Here is a 23,857-nt window from a genome sequence, read left to right as displayed (position 1 = left end):
AATCTGCAGAGGTCTTAACCCATTATAAATAGTCCTTTACCATTTCCCTGTACCTAACAGCAACTGTACCTGAACCCAATATCTCCATCTTTTGTCCAGTGTAAGTTTTCAGCTTAATGGGGCACTTCTGCAGCTCTGGCTGTCCTTGATTAGTCCCCAGTTTTTTAAAGTCTGGTTCATTCATTATGGTTACTGTGCAAACTGTTTCCACCTCAAATGTGTCTCTGTCCTATTTACTGTCAATGTAATAGTGAGGGGTGCTACTTTTGGAATAACTGTATCTTTGATGCCGTTACAAGACAAACTCTGAAAAAACATGTTTTTTCTCCCTGTCACCAATATGATGTGCCCTTTGGCCTTGTCCTTTTGTTTTGTGTCTTCTTTCTTTTTTCATCCTTTAACTGTGAAGTGTCTCTGGTCACTCGAGATCTGCAAACCTTCTGAATATGTCCCTTCTTACCACATTTATGGCACGTTTTAGAAATGAACCAACACTTATCTGCAATGTGCTGCCCACCCCCGCATCTGTATCATGTTCGGTGCTGTTTGCCACACTACCGTTTTTTTGCTACCATCATTCACCTGCTGGCTTGTTGCAGATAGAGAGATTTCTGAGAAATAGGCTTCCAATTCCTGCACATCTTTGGTTGCTGTCTCCATTGCTTGTGCCACTTTAAGTGCCTTGTCAAATAGCAGCTCAGGTTTTGATAATAACCGGCACTGTATCGGGTCATCACCAATTTCACAAACCAGCCGATCCCTCAGCATTTCTCTCAGATCAGGATCTTATAATTATGAGATATTAAGTCATAATTATAAGATAGTACAGTAAGTCATAGTTATGAAATCAGGATTTCATAATTATGGGATATTAAGTCATAATTATGAAAAAATGTCATAATTATGAGTTAGTAAGTCGTAATTATGAGATCAGAATCTCATAATTATGCTATAATTTGTCACAATTATGAGATAATTCCTGTTATTTTTATTTCTTTGTGTGAATGCAATGCGCTTTCATATGGAAGTGATTTGAACACCTAAATTTAATAATTTGGATGGGTGGGTGACTACTTTTGGCAATATCGTGTACCCAAAAGTTAAGAAATTGTGTTAAATTGGGAGTTTTAATGGTATTTTTGCAGACATATGTAATCAATCGCCGATCTGTTAATCATCGCGTGCTCTGCGCTCGATTAGTGAGCACGTCCTCTATTCCTCTAAGCTCGAGCTTCCCCATGGACGCTGTGGAGTTGTTTAAGAGGCTTGGAGCCGGCGCAAAGTTTAATTTTAAAAGATTTGGCAGAGATGCGGAAAGGTTTAAGGTGATGTCTGGATGTATTTTAGCTGTGACTTTTTATGCAGTAGTCGTATTTTAGAAAAGCGATAGAATTCTAGTGGTATTTTCGCTTAGCCGAGTTGTTTAGCCTTGGCTAGCAGACATGTGTGTCTCTGCGTGGTGTTTACAAGCCGAGTTAGCCAGCGTGCTAACACAGCTGCACAGGGAGTGTTTATTAATTTGTTTCTATGTTTAAAGTCATTCAAAATATTAAACACGTTATGTTTGAGTATCACAGATCAGCAAGCGTTTTTTTAAGCTAGCTCACTGGCTTGGTTGTATAGAGCTGAGCTAAATAACCTCGTAATAAACTTATTATTATTTTAACTAGAGTTTGTAAAAATAGTTCAAAGGTTAAAGCTTAAAAATAATCTGATCAGCTTTAATGTGATCAGTAATATTATTTCAGGTTGATGACGAATTCCATAACTTTTTAAAACTGTAATTTTTTTGGTGTGAAACATTTATATGGTATTTATAATATGGTTTTCACTAGACTGTGGTTTAATATTAGAAAACGGTATAAAATGTACCTAGTTGACGGCAGGAATTTTTAAATCTGCTGTCATTTCATCTTATAACAATCAAAGGAAAATATAGAAAAGTTTATGTTTACTCCTTGTTCACGGTAAATTGTACTTCTTTCGTCGTCAGCCAAATACACTCCCTGTTCGGTAATCGGAGAGTGAATCACAGATGAGAAATCTAAAAAAAGTAGCCCTGATAAAGATTAAATTTAATCTTAAACAACTTTTAAAAGCATGTTAAAATTCACGTATACAACTTGTCACTTATACCGCTGTAACTAATCCCAGTAAAAATATTCAGTTTCATTTTTCTAATTAATATCTATTTGTACAGGCGTTTGTTTACATTGAGCAAGGAGCACGAAAGTAGTTTATTAAATCCGGGATGTAACTGTTCATAACATCGCTTCTGCTCAACATTTTAAATTCCCTTGTGGTGCAGTATAAACTTCAGGCTGATATCTAAGTGTACAGCAAAAGTTTCAGTTTTCAATAGGTTCAAGCTATTAAATATACTTACCAGTGTTTATTTAAGTTGTCTCAACGCTCTCTTTTATTGTTCCTACCTTTATGAAACAGGTTACAAGATCTCAGCCGAAAGACATCTCCAATCCTTTGACTGAAATCAGCTTCTTTGGCCAAACCAGAGAGGAGTCAGCTGAAGAACTCAGACCCGACAATAATGAGGAGCACGAATCAGATGATGATGATTCGATTGTCATGGATGAATCATTAAACAAGCCGAAGAAAAAAAGGAACAGGGATAAACGAAAAGCTCAGGGTAAGAGGCAAACATTTTCAAGGTATACATTATAAATGTCTGCAATGCTGCTGTATAAACTTATCGAACCCCTTGCACTTTTATGGTAATGCACAGGCTCAGAAGATGAGAGTAGTGAGGATGAGGAGGAGGAGGAGGAGACAGGAATTCAGTGGGTGTCTTCACAAGACAAGAAGGCGAAAGGACCAAAGAAAAAGGCAACAGATGGACCATCAGTAAAGAGATTGAAGCAGCTTCATAAAGAGAAGGTATTAAACACCATTATGTTCTGTGTATACAGTGGCTTGCAAAAGTATTCGGCCCCCTTGAACTTTTCCACATTTTGTCACATTACAGCCACAAACATGAATCACTTTCATTGAAATTCCACGTGAAAGACCAATACAAAGTGGTGTGCACGTGAGAAGTGGAACGAAAATCATACATGTTTCCAAACATATTTTAGGTCTGAGTGCAGTCAGTTGCCCATAGACATTGCCTGATGAGTGCTAATGACTAAATAAAGTGCACCTGTGTGTAATCTAATGTTAGTACAAATACAGCTGCCCTGTGACGGCCTCAGAGGTTGTCTAAGAGAATATTGGGAGCAACAACACCATGAAGTCCAAAGAACACACCAGACAGGTCAGGGGTAAAGTTATTGAGAAATTTAAAGCAGGCTTAGGCTACAAAAAGATTTCCAAAGTCTTGAACATCTCACGGAGCACTGTTCAAGCGATCATTCAGAAGTGGAAGGAGTATGGCACAACTGTAAACCTACCAAGACAAGGCCGTCTTGTGAAAGCCATTGTTAACAAAAAAAACATAAGAAGTCCCGTTTGCAGTTTGCCACAAGCCATGTGCGGGACACAGCAAACATGTGGAAGATGGTGCTCTGGTCAGATGAAACCAAAATTTAACTTTTTGGCCAAAATGCAAAACGCTATGTGTGGCGGAAAACTAACACTGCACATCACTCTGAACACGCCATCCCCACTTTTAAATTTGGTGGTGGCAGCATTATGCTCTGGGGGTGCTTCTCCTCAGCAGGGGCAGGGAAGCTGGTCAATGTTGATGGGAAGATGGATGGAGCCAAATACAGGGCAATCTTGGAAGAAAACATCTTAGAGTCTTGAGACTGGGGCGGAGGTTCAACTTCCAGCAGGACAACGACCCTAAACATAAAGCCAGGGCAACAATGGAATGGTTTAAAACAAAACATGTCCATGTGTTAGAATGGCCCAGTCAAAGTCCAGATCTAAATCCAATCGAGAATCTGTGGCAAGATCTGAAAACTGCTGTTCACAAACGCTGTCTTTGCTAAGATGAATAGGCAAGGATTTCAGTCTCTAGATGTGCAAAGCTGGTAGAGACATACCCTAAAAGACTGGCAGCTGTAATTTTGCAGCAAAAGGTGGTTCTACAAAGTATTTACTCAGGGGGCTGAATAATTACACACACCCTACGTTTCAGTTATTTATTTGTAAAAAAGTTTTGGAATCATGTATGATTTTCGTTCCACTTCTCACGTGTACACCACTTTGTATTGGTAGCAAAGAACTTTTACCTCCTCAGTGTTGTTTAAAGCGCCTAAGACGGTGCAATTTGTTTTTATAGAAAACGCACTGACTTGGAAACTGAAGATGTATATACTGAGAATGTTGCCTGGAGACAAACCATTTTAAATTTATGGATGAGTTGCTTAAATGAGTTGCTCAATTTTAGTTCTCTTTTTCTTGTGCAATAGCTGTAAGGAAAAATCATATAAATCTCTCAGGTTTATTTTGTTAAAAAGATTCTGTCTAGTTCTGGAAATGCAGATTCATACAAATCTTTGTTATACGTGGATGTCAAGGCAGATATATAACTTTGATTTAGTACAAAGTTAATACTAAAGCAGTTTAATTCACCAGACTGACTTAGAGCTATACAACACTATTTTACAGAAGCACAATCTTTTTTTAATTACACAAGGAGGACATTTGCAAAACAAAGTCATTTTGGTTTTCCCTGTCTCATCTATAATCTTTAATCAATTCATTTTAGGATAACACAGGTAATATACTACTATGACTTCTAATAATAGCCTAAAAATCTTTCAATGCTTTTTTTTTTTTTTTCATAATCTCAAACAAGCTTCTGATAAAACCATATTACTTTTGTCCTACCAATAAAAATTGCATATGGAAAGGACCATATCTCAATTACTGGTTTACTGATTGAATGGTTGTGGGTTCAAGCCCCAGCACCGCCAAGTTGCCACAGTTAAGCCCTTAAGAAAAGCCGTTAACCCTCCCTGTTTCAGGGGCGCCGTATCATGGGTAAACTCTAACTCTATTCTACTAACAAGAAGCTGGGATTTGCGAAGAATAAAGAACTCCACTATGCAGTAATGTTTTTGTGACGGCTCCTCCTTAATCTCCACGCTTCCCCAAGGCTTGTTTAACCATGACATAAAGTATTTAATGTAGGAAGACAAAAATACCGAAGTATGATCACTGTCATTACAGATGAGTGACAAGTGTTCCTAAATAAAATTTACTGTACAAGTTAAATAATGACTTAACTATAGTCAGCATTAAAAAAAAATTGATTGAAGTAAAATTTTTACTTGGTTTGTGGTTAGATTTCTGTGTGCATGAATGCTGAGACTGCTTAAAGTCAAATTAAGTGTGACTTTAATTTTAGAGTTTGCAATAAATATGGTGGCAAAAGGGGGAACTACTCAATATTACACGAGGGGGGGTCCTTGTTTACTGTCCTGGTTTTTATTTAATCCAAACTTTTCCACAGTTTACAGTTAAATCTCAGTTCCACCTAGACACAACAGTGTCCTAGAATTTTCTCATAAGCGACACAGCTATGTTAGAAACTCAGACGTTTTTTTTTTTTGTCTGCACGTTTCAGCTTAATAAGATCCGGCATCAGAACAGGATTAATGTGCACGGCACCGACGTCCCAGACCCTCTTGGCACATTCGAAGAGCTTCAGCAGGAATACGAGCTGGATTCCCGGATCATCCAGAACATTAAAGCTGCTGGCTTTCAGACCCCCACCCCCATTCAGATGCAGGCCATCCCGCTCATGATGCACGTAAGTCAGTGGCTGATTGTGTGTCTGATTTCCCAGTATGCAAGTAGGTAGTGTGTTGATTACATTTTTGGTCATTGAGAAATTCAACTTGATTTATTAGCCCTAATATTTAGATTTTTCTCAGGTTTTAATGAGTATTAAAATACTATAAATATAAATACAAAATGTTAAAAGTATCAAATGTGCGTCGAAATCTTGTCTTACTTGTGTAAGTCGCTCTGGATAAGAGTGTCTGCCACATGCACAAATGTTTGGGGTTTAGTGTCTGTTCTTTACCACACTTCAGTCCAGTGGATGGCAGTAATTCTCAGCTTTCCATAAACTCAAAAGAAGAAGCGCTATCCTCACCTACAACAAAGTAGGCATTTGACTCGTTCCAGCATCTGACCTGGCTGATTTTACTATGCACGCTGCAATGAACAGAATGTTTAGAATTTTAATATGTGAGCTAGTGCTGGGTGATACGAAATTATATCAACATCACTATTAATTGAACATTTTACTATGATTAACTATGGGGCAAAAACAAACTATATATAGTATAAGGCGTATCTGATTTATTTCAGTAAAAAATATACAGGTGCGTCTTAATGAATTACAATATCATCAAAAGTTGATTTTATTTTAGTAATTCAATTCCAAAATTTAAACTTGTATATTATATAGATTCATTACACACAGACTGATACATTTCAGGTGTTCAATTTTACTGATTATAGCTTACAGCTAATGAAAACCCAGAATTCAGTATCGCAGAAAATTATGAATATTGTGAAAGTTTAATATAGGAGCCTCATGGTGTCACACTCTAATCAGCTAATTAACTTAAAACACCTGCACCTACTAATTAACTAAAAAAAAAAATACAGCCTTTGAATATTTACTATTTGAAGGAAATTACTGAAATAAATCAACTTCTCGATGATATTCTAATTTATTGAGATGTACCTGTACACTTAATAAATGCTGAGGATCACTGTAGACTACTTGCAAAGTTAATCCAAAGTTCTATTTATTTTTATATATTTAATTTTTATATTGAATTTATTTCCTTCTTAAAATGTATGATTTAATATAATATGGTTGTCATATGCCCATATGACAGACAATTTTGCTGTTAATCTGTTAAACAACAAGGGAAAAGAAAAATAACTGTTTGTAACTATTTTTTGTATCTGTATAAAATATAAAAAATATAGCCAATGGACATAAAATCGATATTGTGTGATATAAGAAAGGGGAGGAGTTTCAAGGCTCAAGATTGATGGGTTCAAAACATGTGCATAGAATGATTTTACAAAACTTTACTTTCAGTGTAAGTGATTAGTAGACTTGTAAAAATCAGCACTTTAAACATGACGTGGGGTTTATTAAAAAAAAATTTTGTTCTCTTCAGAGACGTGAAATCCTGGCGTGTGCCCCCACAGGCTCGGGTAAAACCATAGCCTTCTGCCTGCCCATACTGGCGCATCTTCGTCAGCCGCTCAACAAGGGCTTCAGAGCGCTCATCGTGGCACCGACGAGAGAGCTGGCCAGCCAGGTGAGACCTTCACAGAACAGAAAGATTAAAGGGGAACTGTTTTTTTTAAGAGGTAACATAATCTGTTCTTTATGATGTTGCTTGTAGACACACAGAGAGCTGCTAAAACTGTCTGAGGGTTTGGGCTTCAGGGTTCACATGATTAACAAGGGAGTGGATGCGGCTAAAAAATACGGTCCCAAATCGGCCAAGAAGTTCGGTGAGTCTTTTATGCATCTTAAATAAAAATAGGTGTATACAAATATGCATAAAAAATATACAATAGCTTATAATGAAATTATTTTTTAAGATTCTTAATTCTTTCAACAGCTTGAATGGTTATGATTTAAAATTTCTTTCTCAGACATTTTGGTGACGACGCCAAACAGGCTGATCTACCTGCTGAACCAGGAACCTCCAGCTGTTGATCTCAGCAGGTCAGTCTACTTCAGGGCCTTCACGGTCCAGTGCAAAATACAGTAAAAGCTTGGATTGCGAGCGTAATTTGTTCCGGAAATGTGCTTCTAAAACTAAGCAGTCGCATATTAAAGTAAATTTCCCCATTAGAAATAATTTCACACACAAATACTAACAGAAACACTGCTCTCTGGTGGCTTTCTGGAATAGTGTTCTTTTTGTGTGACTTTAACAAGGAACCTCTCTAATGACACTGGCATTTGCCTTCTTTTGAGGATTTTGTGAAAATGTGATGTTGCGTTGTGTGGAAAAATTGTATTGGCCTACAATTGTCAAGTGTGAGGTACAAAATACCCAGAAGGTCTCTGTTCAAGAGGCCTTGATCCAGGGATAGGAAACAAAGCAATAAGTAAAAATAATAATACTCGACAAAATAATAATACTAATAATATTTACTCTTTTTTTAATTAATATTTACTCCTTTTTATTAATATTTACACCTGTTTTATAGCTGTATACTTATAACTAACGTTAATCAAGCAGAAAAGTATGCGAAGTGTGACCCAAGAATGACCCGTTTACACAGAGTGCATGAAATTGAGGAACGAACTTTAATGAAGTGGAAAATGCAGGCAGTGATCAAAAATATAAAAAAATTAGTTTTCGGTTCTGCTTTGATTGGGACATAGGGTGCAAAGAGATAGAATTTTTTTTTAAGAGCGGACAAAGTAAAAACAAAGTACAAAAACAACATATATAAATACATCATATTTATCATTTAAACAAAAAAAGCAAAGAAAGGAAAAATCTAATTAATCACTAATTCTCAGCAACACCCTCCTCAGAGGAATAAGTGCTGTAATAAGGCGATGATTGTGGCTGTGTAGATAAGGCAGGGTGTAAGTACATGCTCCCGGAAGGATCCTCAGGCGAGAGGATGAGCGAGAAGGGCGCTGCCTGCAAGTTAAAATTAAACAAAGAGAGAATTTAAATAAACATGGGCCCAAAGAAAAATCTAAAAATTGCACTCCAAGAAATTAACTTAATATGCATACTACTATAAGTAATATGCGTAAGTAACCTTTATTTTACCAATTATAACCACTCTACACAATTATACTCTACTATATCTAAATAGGATCATGTAAATAATTCTGATCTGAATAGTTTCAGAAACTAATAATATAAAATAATCAATGTTAAATTACTAATAAATAAATAATTGCTACATATGTAGAGGCATACTATAGACAGTTAACAACAAATCAGATATGATGGAAATAATAAGCACAGAGTACTTGCACATCTTGAAGAGGAAGATTTTTATTTTTTTTTTATTGCGGCTCTGACGAATACCCAAGTATTCACCAACAGTGGTTAATAGTCTGGTTAAGAAAAAAAGGAACAAACCAAACTTTCTCCAAAAAAGTAAAAAATGAGAACAAGATCTTTGAGCCCTACCCAGACATGAATAAATAGAGATGAGAGGGGAAAATTATGTAACTGGAAGGTGCCACATCAGTCTGACCTAAAAAAAAAAAAGTGGCTTACAGCTAATATATTAAGAATATTAGGTAACTATTTGACTTAAGGAGAAGCCAACAGTGAGGTAATTGCTAACTAAGGGTATATGAATCATGTGAAATCGGGCATTGTGCAATTTTCCTGGGGTGTCTGTTGTCTTTTGGCCGGCCAGTCCAGTGCTGTCCGTATACTTTTGCTTGCAATACGTTGCAAAACGTTTTTGCTCTTTCAATACTCAGGTAGTTGTTGGGTTTTTGTTTGGACAATTGGTGCAGTTCACAAAATTTGCCACAACAGTTACTGTTGTGAAACAGATTCATCTCCTGCACTCCTACAACCTTTTTCTTTACGGGTTTGTTGTTGTAGTACACTTACTAAAGAACAGTCACTACACTTGGACACACGTGAGCTTACGTGGTCAGTATGTTATAATAAAACAGTACACGTGCACACGGATGTTGACTATATGAGTGACGCTAAGACCGAGCATGGGAGACGATTGCCCACAATCTCACAGCGAGAGAGAGAAAAGAACCACTGGCTCAGTTGTGATCATGTGACGCTCAGCAGAAGCAGTAGTAAGCGTATACGTACTACGGTACTCGTTCGTCGCTCATTTATTTATTTATTTATTTACATTTTTTTGCTCACCTTGCAAACCACTCGCAGATCAAGTTATTATCGTTATCCAAGGTTTTACTGTATAAAGATAGGCAGTAAATATGATGGTGTCGTTATTGTTGGTGTTGTGTTGTACCTCTCATGTGCTCTGTCGCAGTGTGGAGTGGCTGGTGGTGGATGAGTCCGATAAGCTGTTTGAGGAGGGAAAGATGGGCTTCAGGGAGCAGCTGGCCACCATCTTCCTGGCCTGCACCTCTCCCAAAGTTCGCCGAGCCCTCTTCAGTGCCACGTTCACCACCGAGGTGGAGCAATGGTGCAAGCTCAATCTGGACAATCTCGTCTGTGTTAACATCGGACCCAGGTATGAAAGATCTTTATTGAACAGGATTGTTGTTTCTTCTATGTTTAACCTTTTTGCAAACTTCTCAAGGGCTAAGTGTTAGTGTGGAATTTTTTTTAATCAGATCAACTTTAGACCAACAAGTGAACACCGATTGGGTACAATGAGTATAACTGATGTGTTAAACTACTTTCGCTCTTAATTGTATCAAATAAAAAATAAAAAATAAGACAAGCTGTTAATGTAGAGCAAAAGTTATATTAAAGTAAACGTAGGGTGTGTGTTGTGCTTTGAGATGAATTAATAGACGTTTTAACACATGGTGTCGTAAAGAGCTCATTTTCAGCTGTGATGTGAAGCTGCCAGAATTAGTAAAAAAAAAAAGTCTAAAGCAGGTTATGGTGCAATAATGCCACCTACTGGGTTTGAGAGTGTGGGGGTTTTGCTGATTGCTGATACCTCAGTAGTGAAGACACGCCCTTCATTTACATGTGGGTAAAGACATAAAAATGGAAATGAATAAATTCAGATATATATATAGTTAATAAAGTAGTTAATAAAGTTAATTTAAAGTTAATAAAGTAGAAAAATCACAAGTAGGAAAATGAAAGAACGAGGAAATTAATAAATAGAACAAAATAAAAACCAGGCAGAAATGTGAACAGAAAAGAATAATTTTAAGATTCAAGAGATTTTATTTTGTTCAAACAGCGTGCGTACATTGGAACTTTTTTTTTGTGTGTGTGTGTGTGAAGAAACGCTCTAAATCGGTGATTTAAAGAAGGATGAAGTACAGAAGTACAGGAATGAACAATAGGAAGACTATAACACACTGTAACATTATCTAGTACTCAGGTGCCATAATTTCAGACAAGTGTTTAATTTCTCAAACAAACACTATTAACCCTCCCCTCCATCTACAAATATGTAAAGAAATTACTTAATTAGAAATAAAAGAATTTTAACAGTTTTTTGTGTTACTATGTTTACGATGACCAAGTTTAATAACTTTTAATTGGGCTCAGGATAGTGCAATATAGAGCCCTAAGGATACACCGATTGCATTTATAATTTTTTTTGGTGGATGTCTTATTAAAAAAAAAAAAAAAGTAAGTCTCAGAAATCAAAAACGTGGTACGTGTTCACACAAATAAAATCCAGCATAAAGTATATCGACAGCCATGTCATTCTCGTTCAAAGTTCAAGTGAGAGTGGCTCTACGGTACCGTTTCCTCTTAAGAGCACAGAATGCTACTTAGGCTCTGGGCCACACAGGGTTGTAGCGGGACTCAAACTCAAAATTTTTTTGTTTTGGCACAAAATCAACAATATCTGGGACTGATTACCGGTCGTGATCCATCAAGCTAAAAAACTGTCTGATTCTGGTCTATAGTTAGCAGACTTGTCACCGAATGTCCTTCAAATCAGATGCGCAGTAGAAAATTATCAGCGTATATGATTATAATTATAGACTTTCATAAGTCTTGCAGGATTTTTTATTTTAATAAGAAAAATTATAATAAGTCCCGGTATTATTGATATTATATCCTTGCATTGTCTTGGTCCACAGGAACTCTGCAGCTGAGACGGTAGAGCAGGAGCTTTTGTTTGTAGGCGCAGAAAATGGCAAGCTGCTCGCTATGAGGGACCTGATAAAGAAGGTTGGTGGAAATTTGGATGTGAAATATAAGTAAAAGACAGATGACTTTGTATAGTATCTCACAAAAGAGAGTACACCCCTCATATTTAGCAACCACACAAGGGATAATACTATAGAAATGAAAGTTGGGTATACTTTAAAATAGATTTACTGTCCTCTCACAATAACTCAACATGCAGACTTTATGGTCTAAATAAATAGCAACGAAAATAAGTACACCCTAAGTAAACATGTCAAAACTGTGCGCCAAGTGTCAGTATATTGTAAAAGCACCATGGTTATCTAGCACGCCTTTCCGCTTGAGGATGCGGGTTTAAGTTTGGAGACATACTCGGCCAGTGACAAACACATGAACATGATGAATGGAACATGTGATTTTGCATGGGTAAAGATGTTACAGCTGTTATGTAAAGTGTTCGTTTTAGAGGACAGTAAATCTATACTGTTTTACAAGATGCACATGGTCCACTCCTATAAAATAATATTCAAGTTTCGTTTCTATAGTATTGTCCTTTGAGAAGCTGTACTAAAATTTATGCTGAAATTAGAGGGGTGTACTTACTTGTGTGAGTGTGTATAGCGGACCTCAAATCAGAGTAAGGTCAGTATATTCTGAGTATGAGTGTATTCACTGCTGGTGGATGAGGTCTGGCTGTATTAGAATAAACAGCTAGACGTCAGATGACACTCAGTAGATTAGGAGCTACGTTTTACATGTTTTAAAGCATGGTCACTGTAACCAGTTCAAAATCTGATTAGACTTTGCAGTCGATCCAATCAAGCTTAAGGTGACATCGCCCTGAATATGTGTGTCATACAGTTCTTATCTTATGCACGTGATTTGTGAAAGCACTCGACTAACAATATGTAGGATTGGTTGTATTATAGTAAGACCATAAGAAAGGAAGTCTGTTTTTAGACTTTTGGTCATTGCTACTCCTCATATATATTTATATATATCGTCTCTTCTTGTGTACAGGGGTTCATGCCACCCATGCTGGTGTTCGTGCAGTCCATAGAGCGAGCCCGAGAGCTGTTCCACGAGCTGGTGTATGAGGGGATCAACGTGGATGTGATTCACGCCGAACGCACACAACAACAGGTGAGTTGCATAACAGGAGGCCAACAGGAGTAAAGGTGCGTGGGTATACATATATAAATACTGTTGTTTCCTTATAAATCATTTACTCCGCTGGGAGTCACCTAGAACATCTTAGTACGATATTATCACCATATCTATGTGCCGATTCGATTTGTATTGCATCTTGAGTTTATAAATATTAAAATATTTAATATTAATAATTTCTTTAGATTTTCTTACAATTCTAAAGTTTAGCAAATGATTCGCTCCTCATCGCACAAGATAATGACAGCATCTTACCACCTTAAATGCAAACATATATATATATATATATATATATATATATATATATAGATAGATAGATAGATAGATAGATAAAAATGGATAAAAAAACATTTTGGAGTCGGTGTGGTGATGCATAAATCACCACATGAAAGAATCACGATGTGTAAGCAAATTGTTTGTTTTTGTTGTTGTTGTTTTCGGGTGCAACTGTGATGGACAGTTTATCAGTCATGAGTTTCCAGCCTGCTAGCAGTAAAAACAAAAACTTGAATGCTGAGGAAATGCACTGTAATGAAAATAATTACGAAAGCGGGTGCAACTGTTGCGGGGTAGGGGTGTTTGGTTACCGTCCACACCCTAGTTCAAAGATGGCTGCATCGACTGGTTTGATAACGTACATGCTGTGTGTTAACACTACGAAAAAAAAAAAAGAAAATGCTACAGTAAACTATGAACACAACAAAATGCCATGATCTTTATGGGACTCATCATGGGCTAAATAAAAATTATCACATTATAAGCCAAGTTATGCAACCGTTCCCTGCATTAACAATAGCCTACTTTATCTTTCTTAGATAATAAGCATTTTTAAAATTAATCCTAAATAAAATTGCAGACTCCCCCCCCCCCCCCCCCCAGCAGAAGGAGTGTTTTAGACAGACGCTATAAGACAGACTGTTATTGCAGCTTTTAAGATTCGGTGTGGTTTTTCAGCAGCGTAGAGAGACACACCGCTCGTGTGTTTCTCTACGCTGCTGCTTGTTGGAAGAGTTTCCTGCTACTGTGAGCTGCTGTTAGCATTTAGCTTCATCCATTTCCTGTTTTTGAATGTGTTTCCTGTATTTAAAATAAAATCAGAAGAGCTTGATAGAATAAGAACAGAAAAATGACTGTGTTCACAAAAGCAGAAAGGAGAGGAAAATATGAAAAAATCAGGTTAATAGTTAGAAGAGTCATATTGAGTGCTCACAAAGTGGTTTGTTGTAATAACAGTTATAGAGATTACTTTTAATTAAATATGGTACATAATGTGGGAGTGTTTGAGTCAAACTGAGACTTATGACAAAGTTTCTGGTGAATGAAGGCGTAAAAGGCGATCAATGTTTACTGAAGACTTCATCTAAATGGTGCACCATTTGCACATTACAGGAACTCAGCTGGGAGTTATTGCCATGTCGCCCCATTCTTGACTTAAACGCCCCTTGTATAAGGAAAGAGTAATTAACAACATGTAGTGCAAGTTTTCAGATGCAAATTATACTTTTTTTTATTTCTTATTCTTCTGTTTTTACAGGAAGACTTTTGTTTTCTGTTTACTAGAATTTTTAAGAAGGTCTTTACACAGATAACTTTACACAGTTTAACTTTTTCTAACTTAGATGTACTGTTCTCTACAAGTCTAGCATTAAGCTATGAAAATAACAGATAAAATGTCAAATATTTAAATCAATCATTCAGGCTTTTAAGTTGCACTGAAATGGGGCAACAAAATTTTCATTCTAATTCAGTTCTAGTACATATTGGTTATATAGGTACCGGTGCCATGTTGACAACGGGCTTTGGTACCCAACCCTCTACCTGAAAGAAGAAAATGTATAATGAAAGCTTGTTTATATGTTTTTACTTAGTCTGTTTATGTGCTTTCTTCTGTTTGTGGTTAGAGAGATAATGTGGTGAGCAGCTTCCGTTCAGGAAAAATCTGGGTGCTCATCTGCACAGCGCTCATGGCCCGGGGGATCGACTTCAAAGGTGTCAACCTCGTGATAAACTACGACTTTCCTACGAGTGCTGTGGAGTATATTCATCGCATAGGTTGGTCAAAAACTCACTATGCGCAGGTGCTTGTATAAAATTAACAGATGTGTGCAAGCATGTGCAGTCCGCATGATGATTAAACGAAACTTGAGCATAGTACGGTGCAAAGCCAGCAGATCAGCTCCAGTGCACAGATTCTACTTTGTGAATGAAAATGTTCTAGAGGATTAAACACCATCCTGAAGATTAACAGTAACATGTCGGACTCAACAGTGCAATCCTATAATGCCACTGGTTTCAAGACCACACCCACTTTTAATGCTTCAGTTATCAGTCTGAAGAACTTTGCGATGAGCACAGTTCATGTACAAAACGATTAAATTAATTTTGGGATCAACTTTGTTCAACACAGTTCATGAACAAAAAAAAAAGTACAACAATTAAATGTTTTTGGGGTTTCGGTGACTAAGTATTTTGTTCTGTAATTTAATGAAAAAACTGTGCTTTTATTGATAGTCAACAATAAGAACACAAACAGCTACAATAATTTTACAATAATGTTCAACGCTGAAAAGATTAGTTATTCAATAAGGTTTAAGGTAATTATAACTGCTAAGCATTTATTTATTAATCATATAAATAATATAGATAATATTTACATCAGATTCAGAAAGGTTATGGAATACATATTATTAATAATTCAATAAACACACGCTTTAAGGAAGCATACTTCTTTTTAATGGAAGTATAGCGGTGCCCAAACTCTTTAAAGCAAAATAGCATGTTAAATTACATGAACTCAACAAAAACTTTCCTGCATTACAATTTAATCTAAATGAGAAAAAAAAATCCTTAGAGTATCTTAATGGTTGAATTTTTTTATTCTCTAAAGTGCTGTTGTTATACTTCTATGGATATTTTTTCCCCCTCCACATGTGTGCAATTTTTTGGACTTGACTATACAGTCTGCTTTGGGACTATTTTAACTGTTAAAAAAAGGGTTTATCTTACTTATTCCTAATGTAATTGCTTGGTTTAGGGGTGGGCGATATACCGGTAGACACGATTAACAGGTCTATCGTCTTAATCGCGATTGAGTTAACGTAACGTTGCACATTATGTAACCACACAATACACATTAACTTCTATGGAAAGCCAAACTAATCTAAAGTGTGACGAAACCGTAGCTCCCGATTGAGCCGATGTGGGCAGAGCAAATATCTGCGCGGCCCAGTGGACAGTGCAGCGCGACTATCTGGATAGCACTGCCGTTTCTATAAAGAAAAATAAACATAATAAATTTAATAAAGTTCAACTTCATAATGTCTGCCAATATCGTTATAGCCCAAGTATGAAAAAAAAAAAGCTTCCATTTTGTGCACTCTAAATTACAGCGGGGGATTGGGGGTAAAATGTAATTTGTTGGTAGGCGCAGTCTAATCCTATCAGTCGCGCAGCGCTGGCCAGTGGTTCGCACAGGTTGGTGATTTGAGCAGCGCTGCTCAAGTTGGTCCGCGCAGCGCGCTACACTGGGCTGCGCGAATAAACCAGATCATCTTTGCGCTATCCAGATAGTCGCGCTACGCTGTCCACTGGGCCGCACAGATATTTGGTTCAATTGGGTGCCACGGTTTCATCCTACTTTTGATGTGTTTGGCTTCACATACACTTCGACAATGGAAGAAGACACTGAGTTTGCTTACATGTGGCGAAACCAACAACGAGGAAATTGTAAAGGAAAAAGGTGCATTGTCTGTGGCGTGGAATTGGTTTGGGTATAAGAAAAGTGATAAGAATGAGACGAACATGATTTGCAAGGTATGCAAGTGCACTGTTTTAGCAAGCGGTGGAAACACGTCAAACCTTTTCTATTATCTGAAATCCAAGCAACTAAACAAATATGGACAAGGTAAAAAAAAATGCGGCAAACCTAAGCAATTTACAGTTTAAATTAAATTACGTTATTTAAAGTATCTTTGTGTTTGAATTTTTATTTATGCATTTTCAGATACAAATTGGTATGTTGTGATATATATCGTTATCGAGGTAAATAATTGCTATAACCTTGATAGATTTTGGTTATATCGCCCACCCCTAATTTCTCTGTGGGTTTTTGTCCTTCAGGTCGCACAGGAAGAGCGGGTCATAAAGGGAAAGCCGTTACGTTTTTCACAGAGGCTGACAAACCACTCCTGCGCAGGTCTTATTAACAAATGATTCATCTTGCATATTTAGAACCAGTTTTGGGGGAAAAAACATGACACTTTACTTGTAATTATTTTCCCCACCAGCATTGCAACAGTCATAAAACAAGCAGGATGTCCAGTTCCTGATTACATGATTGGATTCAAGAAACTAAAAAGGTACTTTCTATTATACATGTATGCACACGTATAAATTTATTAAAATTCCAATCAGCTGACTGTTTAATACTATGTTTCATGTTAAATCTGTTCTTGTGAATCTAAACAAATTTTTAGATAAAAGTCTATATTCTGTAATATTTCTATAGAATTATATATGTAAAGGTTTGACATCCAGCATGTCTTGTTTAGAGTGTGATGTTTTCCTAAAAATAATTTCCATCTTCACAGCAAAGTCAAACGTCATCTTGAGAAGAAACCGCCAAGAAGATCAACGATTTGCACAACGCCTCGTTTTCTCATGAAAAAAAATCCCGGCAAAGTAATAAGGTAGCGGTCGAAATTGTAATGAAGTAACTTGATAAAGTATTCACACCCCAGAAGATTTTTCCTAATGTTATTACCGAAGAACAGGGATACTAATTTAAAATTTTAAATCAGGTCTGGTCAATAAAATTTTCTTATAGTGAAGGACTGGATGTCATGTTTGTGTTAGGATTTTAGGCCTGTATTCACAAAGCTTCTTAAGCCTAAAAGTAGTGATGAAATTCTAAGAATATTCTTTCAAACTTTACTAAAATTTGTTCTTAAATTTAAGGGTAAATTCTAAGAAAGATAAAAATATACTCAGCAAAAAAAGAAACGTCCCTTTTTCAGGACTGTGTATTTCAACAATAATGTAAAAATCCAAATAACTTTACAGATCTTCATTGTAAAGGGTTTAAATAATGTTTTCCATGCATGTTCAATTAACCATAATCAATTAATTAACATGCACCTGTGGAATGGTCGTTAAGACCTTAACAGCTTACATAAAGTAGGCATTTAAGGTCACAGTTCTAAAAACGCAGGACACTAAAGAGACTTGTCTACTGACAGTGAAAGATGCCCAGGGTCCCTGCTCATCTGTGTGAACGTGCATTAGGCATGCTGCAGGAAGGCATGAGGACTGCTGATGTGGCTAGGGCGATAAATCGCCATAGACGCCTAAGACGGCGCTACAGTGAGACAGGAAGGACAGCTGATCATCCTCGCAGTGGAAGACCACGTGTAACAACACCTGCACAGGATCGGTACATCCGAATATCACACAGAGGACAGAGGACGTTTCTTTTTTTTGCTGAGTATAGTTCACGAAACATCTTGGACCTAAAACAGCTCCTAAGGTAAAAATTGATGAGAGTAGAGAGGGGGATTTTTAAGAGGTTTAAGAGTTGTTTTACCTTATGCAGAGTTGCTCTGAGAAGGTTCCTAAATTACTTTTAGTCTAGGACTCCCAGCTAGGACTTTTTAAGCAAAGATAGGAGCTGGCTGAGAGAATTCTAAGAAGCTTTGTAAATACGGGCCCAGATCTACAAGTCTATAAAATTAAGCAATTTAAAATTTCAGAAGCATTTAAATAATATTTATTGTCAGTTTTCAGTAACTGTTAATCATGTGGACAGCTTAAACTTTGATGGTCTTGTATGTTTTCTTGTATTAGTATCAAATACAAAAAACTATCTTTAGTCAATCTTTAGTGACTTTTCATTTGCATGCTGTTGGGCTGCAAATGAATATGAAAGGACAATGTTTGCTCTGTCATACTGGGCTCTCAGTTTGAGTATTTTACACATCCTCACCTCAGATTGCACAGGATATTTTGGCTGAAACGACCAGTGTCCCATCCTCTGTCTTTTATTTCCCATGAATAGTAAAGTACATTGGGTCTCTACATCCTAAGACTGTAATAAATTTGTCCCCTTAGTCAATATGAAACCTAACTGCTAAAACCTCATCTAAGACTTATTTTGAAATGTCATCACCTAAGATTTATTTTGAAATGTCATCACCTAAGATTTATTTTAAAATGTCATCACCTTAGACTTATTTTTAAATCTTATCGCCTGAGACTTGTTCTACCCCTACAGTAAAGCTCAGTGGATCTAGCATCATAATAAGCAATGTTAATGGCTCTAGTTCAAATTGTTACAACTGCTTAGTGACAAAACTTCAGGGCCCTTATTCACAATGTGTCTTAGAATTATCTCAGAGATTCCCTATCTTAGCTTAAAAAGTCCTAGCTGGGAGTCCTAGACTAATAGTGATTCAGGAAAGTACAAAATCCATTTTTACCTTGGGAGCTGATTTTAGGTCTAAGATGTTTCATGAATAATTTTTATCTTTACTAAGATTTGTTCCTAAATTAAAGGATTAAGAAGCTGCTTCTTTTAGGCTTAAGAAGCTTTGTGAATACAGACCCCGTGCACTTACAGTAAAGTGAAATCTGTTTCAGATCACTTGAAACCTTAGATTGAGCCTGAGCCTTTAACATGCCAGGGCAAGAAACATCTCCACATCTTAACATCTGTTAAAATGTACTGTTACTGTTATAATTTAGAATTCACACCAGTGTCTCAGTAAGTTATAGGATTATGTAAAATACACACCAGAGTTAAACTCCCTTCCTTAACTGCTTCACAGTATTGGTCAAGGTACATTTTTAAAGAATTAATGTTCTAAAGGTTATGTTCTCCAAACATGATTGTGTCTGATGTTTGTTTGTTTTTGTTTTTTCAGGAAAAAAGGAAAAACTGAGGCAAAATCAACTGGAGGTGAAACAAATGAGTGTAAAAATAACTGAGTTAATAAATAAACTTTGTAAAAATAAATTGTCCAATAAAACTAAAAAGGTAGATTCTGCTTTCCAATTTTTTTTTTCATATTTGAACAACAGTTACTGATTGCATATTAAACAGTCTGAGAAGATAATAATGAACATTACTAATATTAAGTAAAGCATTTTCCTGGTGAAATATTTTGTAATATTACAATAATATATACATGCATGGCACTGAAGCACCAAAAACAGTTGTAAAATATTACACTAATATTTTTCTTTAAAAAAATATTTTAAGTATTAGATTTGTAGTCAAATCTTACTGCTAGATTCATGGCATTATCGTTAGAATTATTAAACCTATTTAACAATTTTTTTTCCATCTTGGTGATTGTTGTCTTGATTAATTTTTATTATTTCCAAATTGATCCAAATTTTCTAAGCATGGAAAAAAGACCCCCAAACATACAAACTCCACAATGTGAAGCCTTGGATTACGAGCATAATTCGTTCCAGAAGTGGGCTCGTATTCCAAAACACTCGTCAAAAGTGTATTTTCCCATAGGAAATAATGGAAACTCAAATTATTCATTCTACAGCCCCAAAAAATAAATACAAAAAAATATATTATTTATACAAAATATAAAGTCTATAAAAATGTTATACTTAGCTAGTTAGTTTTTTGTTAATTTATGTTGTAATTTATGTTAGGTCTCTCTGTCCTGTCTCTGCTAGCCAGCTAACTAGGCCTCTTGGTTAGCTAGTTTAGTGTCTCTGTTAATTTATGTTGTAGATTTATGTTGCATGTAGCACCTTGGTCCTGGAGGAACGTTGTTTCGTTTCACTGTGTACTAACTGTATATGGTTGTAATGACAATAAAGCCTACTTGAACTTGAACTTGAACTAAAGTAAAAATAAAACAAATGATTAAAATAAAAACTAAAACATAATATAAAACATTTTTTTTACCGTTAAAAAAGTAAAAATAAATCCTGACAGATGAGTGTTTCCGTTTGTGCACGCAAACGCTGTGTATGTGTGTGTTTGTGTATGTGTGTAAGAAGACCGGAGGAATCACCCCCTCCCGTCTCCCCCTTCTCATCTTACACAGTAAACCTTTCGGCCTCTCTTATTTGAATTTTACACAAACGCGCACACAAACTCGCACGCACTAACAGACTGTTTTGCCAGAAAAATTAACAGGGAACATTGCTAATGACCCTCGCGTGTGTGTTATAATAAACAGTACACACGTGCTGTACACACATGCTTACAAACACAAATAAAAAAAATTAACGCACACATGGTCACAGTGTTATAGTAAACAGTACACGTGTGCACGGATGTTGATACATGATACTCGGTACTCGTATACCAAGACAATCCGAGGTTCCACTGTAGTTTTAAGTTTTAGATTTCTTTATAACTTTAGAAAATCTATATTATATATCTATATAGAAAACTTTCTGTCGACAGGTCTGTGGTTCATTTATATTTTTCTTTTCTCAATCCTGCTCTCTCTCACACATTATAATGTTTATGAGATAACCACATAGGATATTCATGGCTGGATTCAGAAACCCCACAAGTATCACTTTTGTATGGAAACGATGTGTCTAATAAAGGATTTATTTGAAATGCTGCTCGAGCACACAGGTTTTATTTTCTCAGGGAATGAAAGCTAGAACAGTAAGAGCGCACTCTTAGTTTGACTAAAGACTGAAGCTTTTTTGACATTATGGTAAAGCACTCAAGAAGTATTCACACCTCTTGAATCTTAATTTTCTCATATTTTTATTTCATGAAAACTTTTTGATGCACTATTACAGTGTAATGTTACTAAAGGTGCTGATGGTTTTTTGTTATCTCTGAGCATGTTAAGGTCTTCTTCAGGAAAACTGAATGTAATGTCTCTTATAAAATAATATTTTGATTTCATTGGATCAAACTACCTGCTGTTTGGGTAATCCCCGCAGGCTTCCTGTGGTGCGGAGGGGGCGTATCTTCTCATATTGCAAATTAATCTGTTTGAAATCATCAGAGTTGTTTCAAACACACATCACTATGCATCAACAGGATACCAATGTCTTTCCAGGCTTAAGACTCAACTTTTTTTCTGGTTTTATACATCTGGAAAAAATCAAAATGTCCTTAAAATTAGCTTTTAAGGCTTTTGACTCGCCTCATATGGGAAAAAAAAATTCAGAGGAGAAATCTTCAGATTCTTTAAAGAATTTAAGAATTGAAGATGCTACAGTTGTTGATTGGAGTTTAAGAATTAACTGAAAGGACTCTGCCGTGACAAGAAACTGGTGGCCACGATGATGCTCAGGACATGGTGTGTAAATATTTTTTCTTAGTATACATATGTACTACTCAAATATGAAGTTATAGGTTTAACTTTTAAAAACATTTGTCCACATTTATAATATCTAAACAGACATACAGGACTAAATCATTATTGATTGGAAATAATTAAACTAGGTTTTAAAAAAAAAGATAATTTTTGAAATCATACACACTTGTGTTATGCTGTACCGTACTCTAGGTGGAGCTACAGTTGTGTGTAACGTTGCGTTCGTGTACCACCTTTTTCCGCAATTGTAGGGTTTTAAAGTAGACTGTTAAATAATAGCTTTAGCTAGCTCAGTAAAACCTTATATGGGTGTATTTGTAAAGCCTTAAAGTATTATTAGCCTACTTGACATGACATCGTTCTTGTTTGTTTCTTTTTTTAGTGACCGCATCGAGTTCTGTGCTTTCATTTTAAGAGATAGACAGTTTCGATATAGAAGGTTTATGTAGTTGTTGATTACTAAACACAAATCACCTAATCACTGCATGGCAATAAGTTTTGAAGCTCATCACACGATGTAGTACCTGAGCCAGTGTTTAAAGTCGTACGCATCTCTTTATGATTAACGCCAAGGCACTAGGTGGTGCTAGTTTGTTTATATTTAGATGTCTGTGCCCATGATGGTAAGCAAATTTGTATATTTCTTTCTTTCAATCGATGCCAATGTCGATATATATTGTTACTAGATTTACATACACGTCAGGTTTAATTCTGAAAATTTTGAGTAACTCGTCTTCGAAGTGATTGTCAAAACAAAGGTCTGTTGCCGACTTGTTTTTCCTTGAGTTTCAAACAGATTTGCTGTAAACGCTATATATAGATGTTTATTATCAATCATTGTGAGATAGAAACTATCTCTACGTTTGTTCTTCAGAATAAAAGTAGAATAACTGAAGATGATCATTAATTTCAGACAATTTATATATTTTTTGTTTCTTGTTAAGGCCCTGTGTAGGCCTCAGTCAAATTACGTTCAAATGTATTGATATTATTTACGCTTAAAATGCACAGAAACATGTACCGTTATATTTAACCTGTCACGGTCACTTTTTGAACTCTCAGTTTTTAATAAAAATCTATTCAACCATACTACCATGCTAACCTAATATGCTGATCGAGATGTTGGCTGTTAATTTTACGAGTAATCGTTTACTGCAACGTAACAGCTATAAAGAAATGAACTGGCTGAAAATAAAATTCCATTATAATGAAGAAATATCAAGGAATTCTATTCAACATAATGGTGAGGTAACACGGGAAGGTGTGAACGTAATATAATAAACCTTTGGGAAACGAACATATGCACTGTTTGAGCTGACCAAATGTATTTATATAATTTAGTGATCAAGATAGAAACATATTGTGTAACAACTTGTGTTTTAGTTTATGATAATGGTAATGTTTACATTTTTTAAAAAGGGTTCCTATAACTAGAAGTATAGGAACTAATAAACTGTAGTTCATAACTGAAGATAAAAAGCAAGTTCTAGTCCTTTTACTAGATGGAAAATTATTAGATTTTTATTTATTTATCCACACCTGATTAGACAGGAATATTCCCATAAATTCACAAACTTCTCCAAACTTCTCTGACAGAAACTCGGCTGTTTTAGGGAA

The 23,857-nt window shown here is 36.0% G+C and overlaps 1 protein-coding gene across 1 annotated transcript; it reads left to right on the top strand.

Annotated features, from left to right (window-relative positions):
• The first annotated feature begins 1,213 nt into the window (after positions 1-1,213).
• Positions 1,214-19,959, top strand: ddx52 (DEAD (Asp-Glu-Ala-Asp) box polypeptide 52). The gene is made up of 15 exons (XM_053477928.1): positions 1,214-1,325; positions 2,446-2,647; positions 2,744-2,895; positions 5,534-5,719; positions 7,116-7,259; positions 7,347-7,458; positions 7,603-7,675; positions 9,958-10,161; positions 11,711-11,801; positions 12,780-12,902; positions 14,828-14,978; positions 17,046-17,121; positions 17,213-17,284; positions 17,516-17,614; positions 19,844-19,959. Exons 1-15 carry the CDS (start codon positions 1,239-1,241, stop codon positions 19,905-19,907), a joined length of 1,836 nt encoding a protein of 611 aa, XP_053333903.1. The 5' UTR covers positions 1,214-1,238; the 3' UTR covers positions 19,908-19,959.
• The last annotated feature ends 3,898 nt before the right edge of the window (positions 19,960-23,857 follow it).

This window comes from Clarias gariepinus, chromosome 19, assembly GCF_024256425.1.
Source record: "Clarias gariepinus isolate MV-2021 ecotype Netherlands chromosome 19, CGAR_prim_01v2, whole genome shotgun sequence".
Taxonomy (NCBI): Eukaryota; Metazoa; Chordata; class Actinopteri; order Siluriformes; family Clariidae; genus Clarias; species Clarias gariepinus.
The sequence above is the reverse complement of the archived record's forward strand: the minus strand, read 5'-3'. Positions and strand labels throughout refer to the sequence as shown.

What these genes read in the sequence shown, in the direction of transcription:
- ddx52 (XM_053477928.1), top strand. Translation starts at nt 1,239, where the DNA reads ATGGACGCTGTGGAGTTGTTTAAGAGGCTTGGAGCCGGCGCAAAGTTT. An exon ending in GGATAAACGAAAAGCTCAGG is followed by an intron (nt 2,648 to 2,743) that starts GTAAGAGGCAAA and finishes GGTAATGCACAG; the next exon opens with GCTCAGAAGATGAGAGTAGT. An exon ending in CCATCCCGCTCATGATGCAC is followed by an intron (nt 5,720 to 7,115) that starts GTAAGTCAGTGG and finishes TGTTCTCTTCAG; the next exon opens with AGACGTGAAATCCTGGCGTG.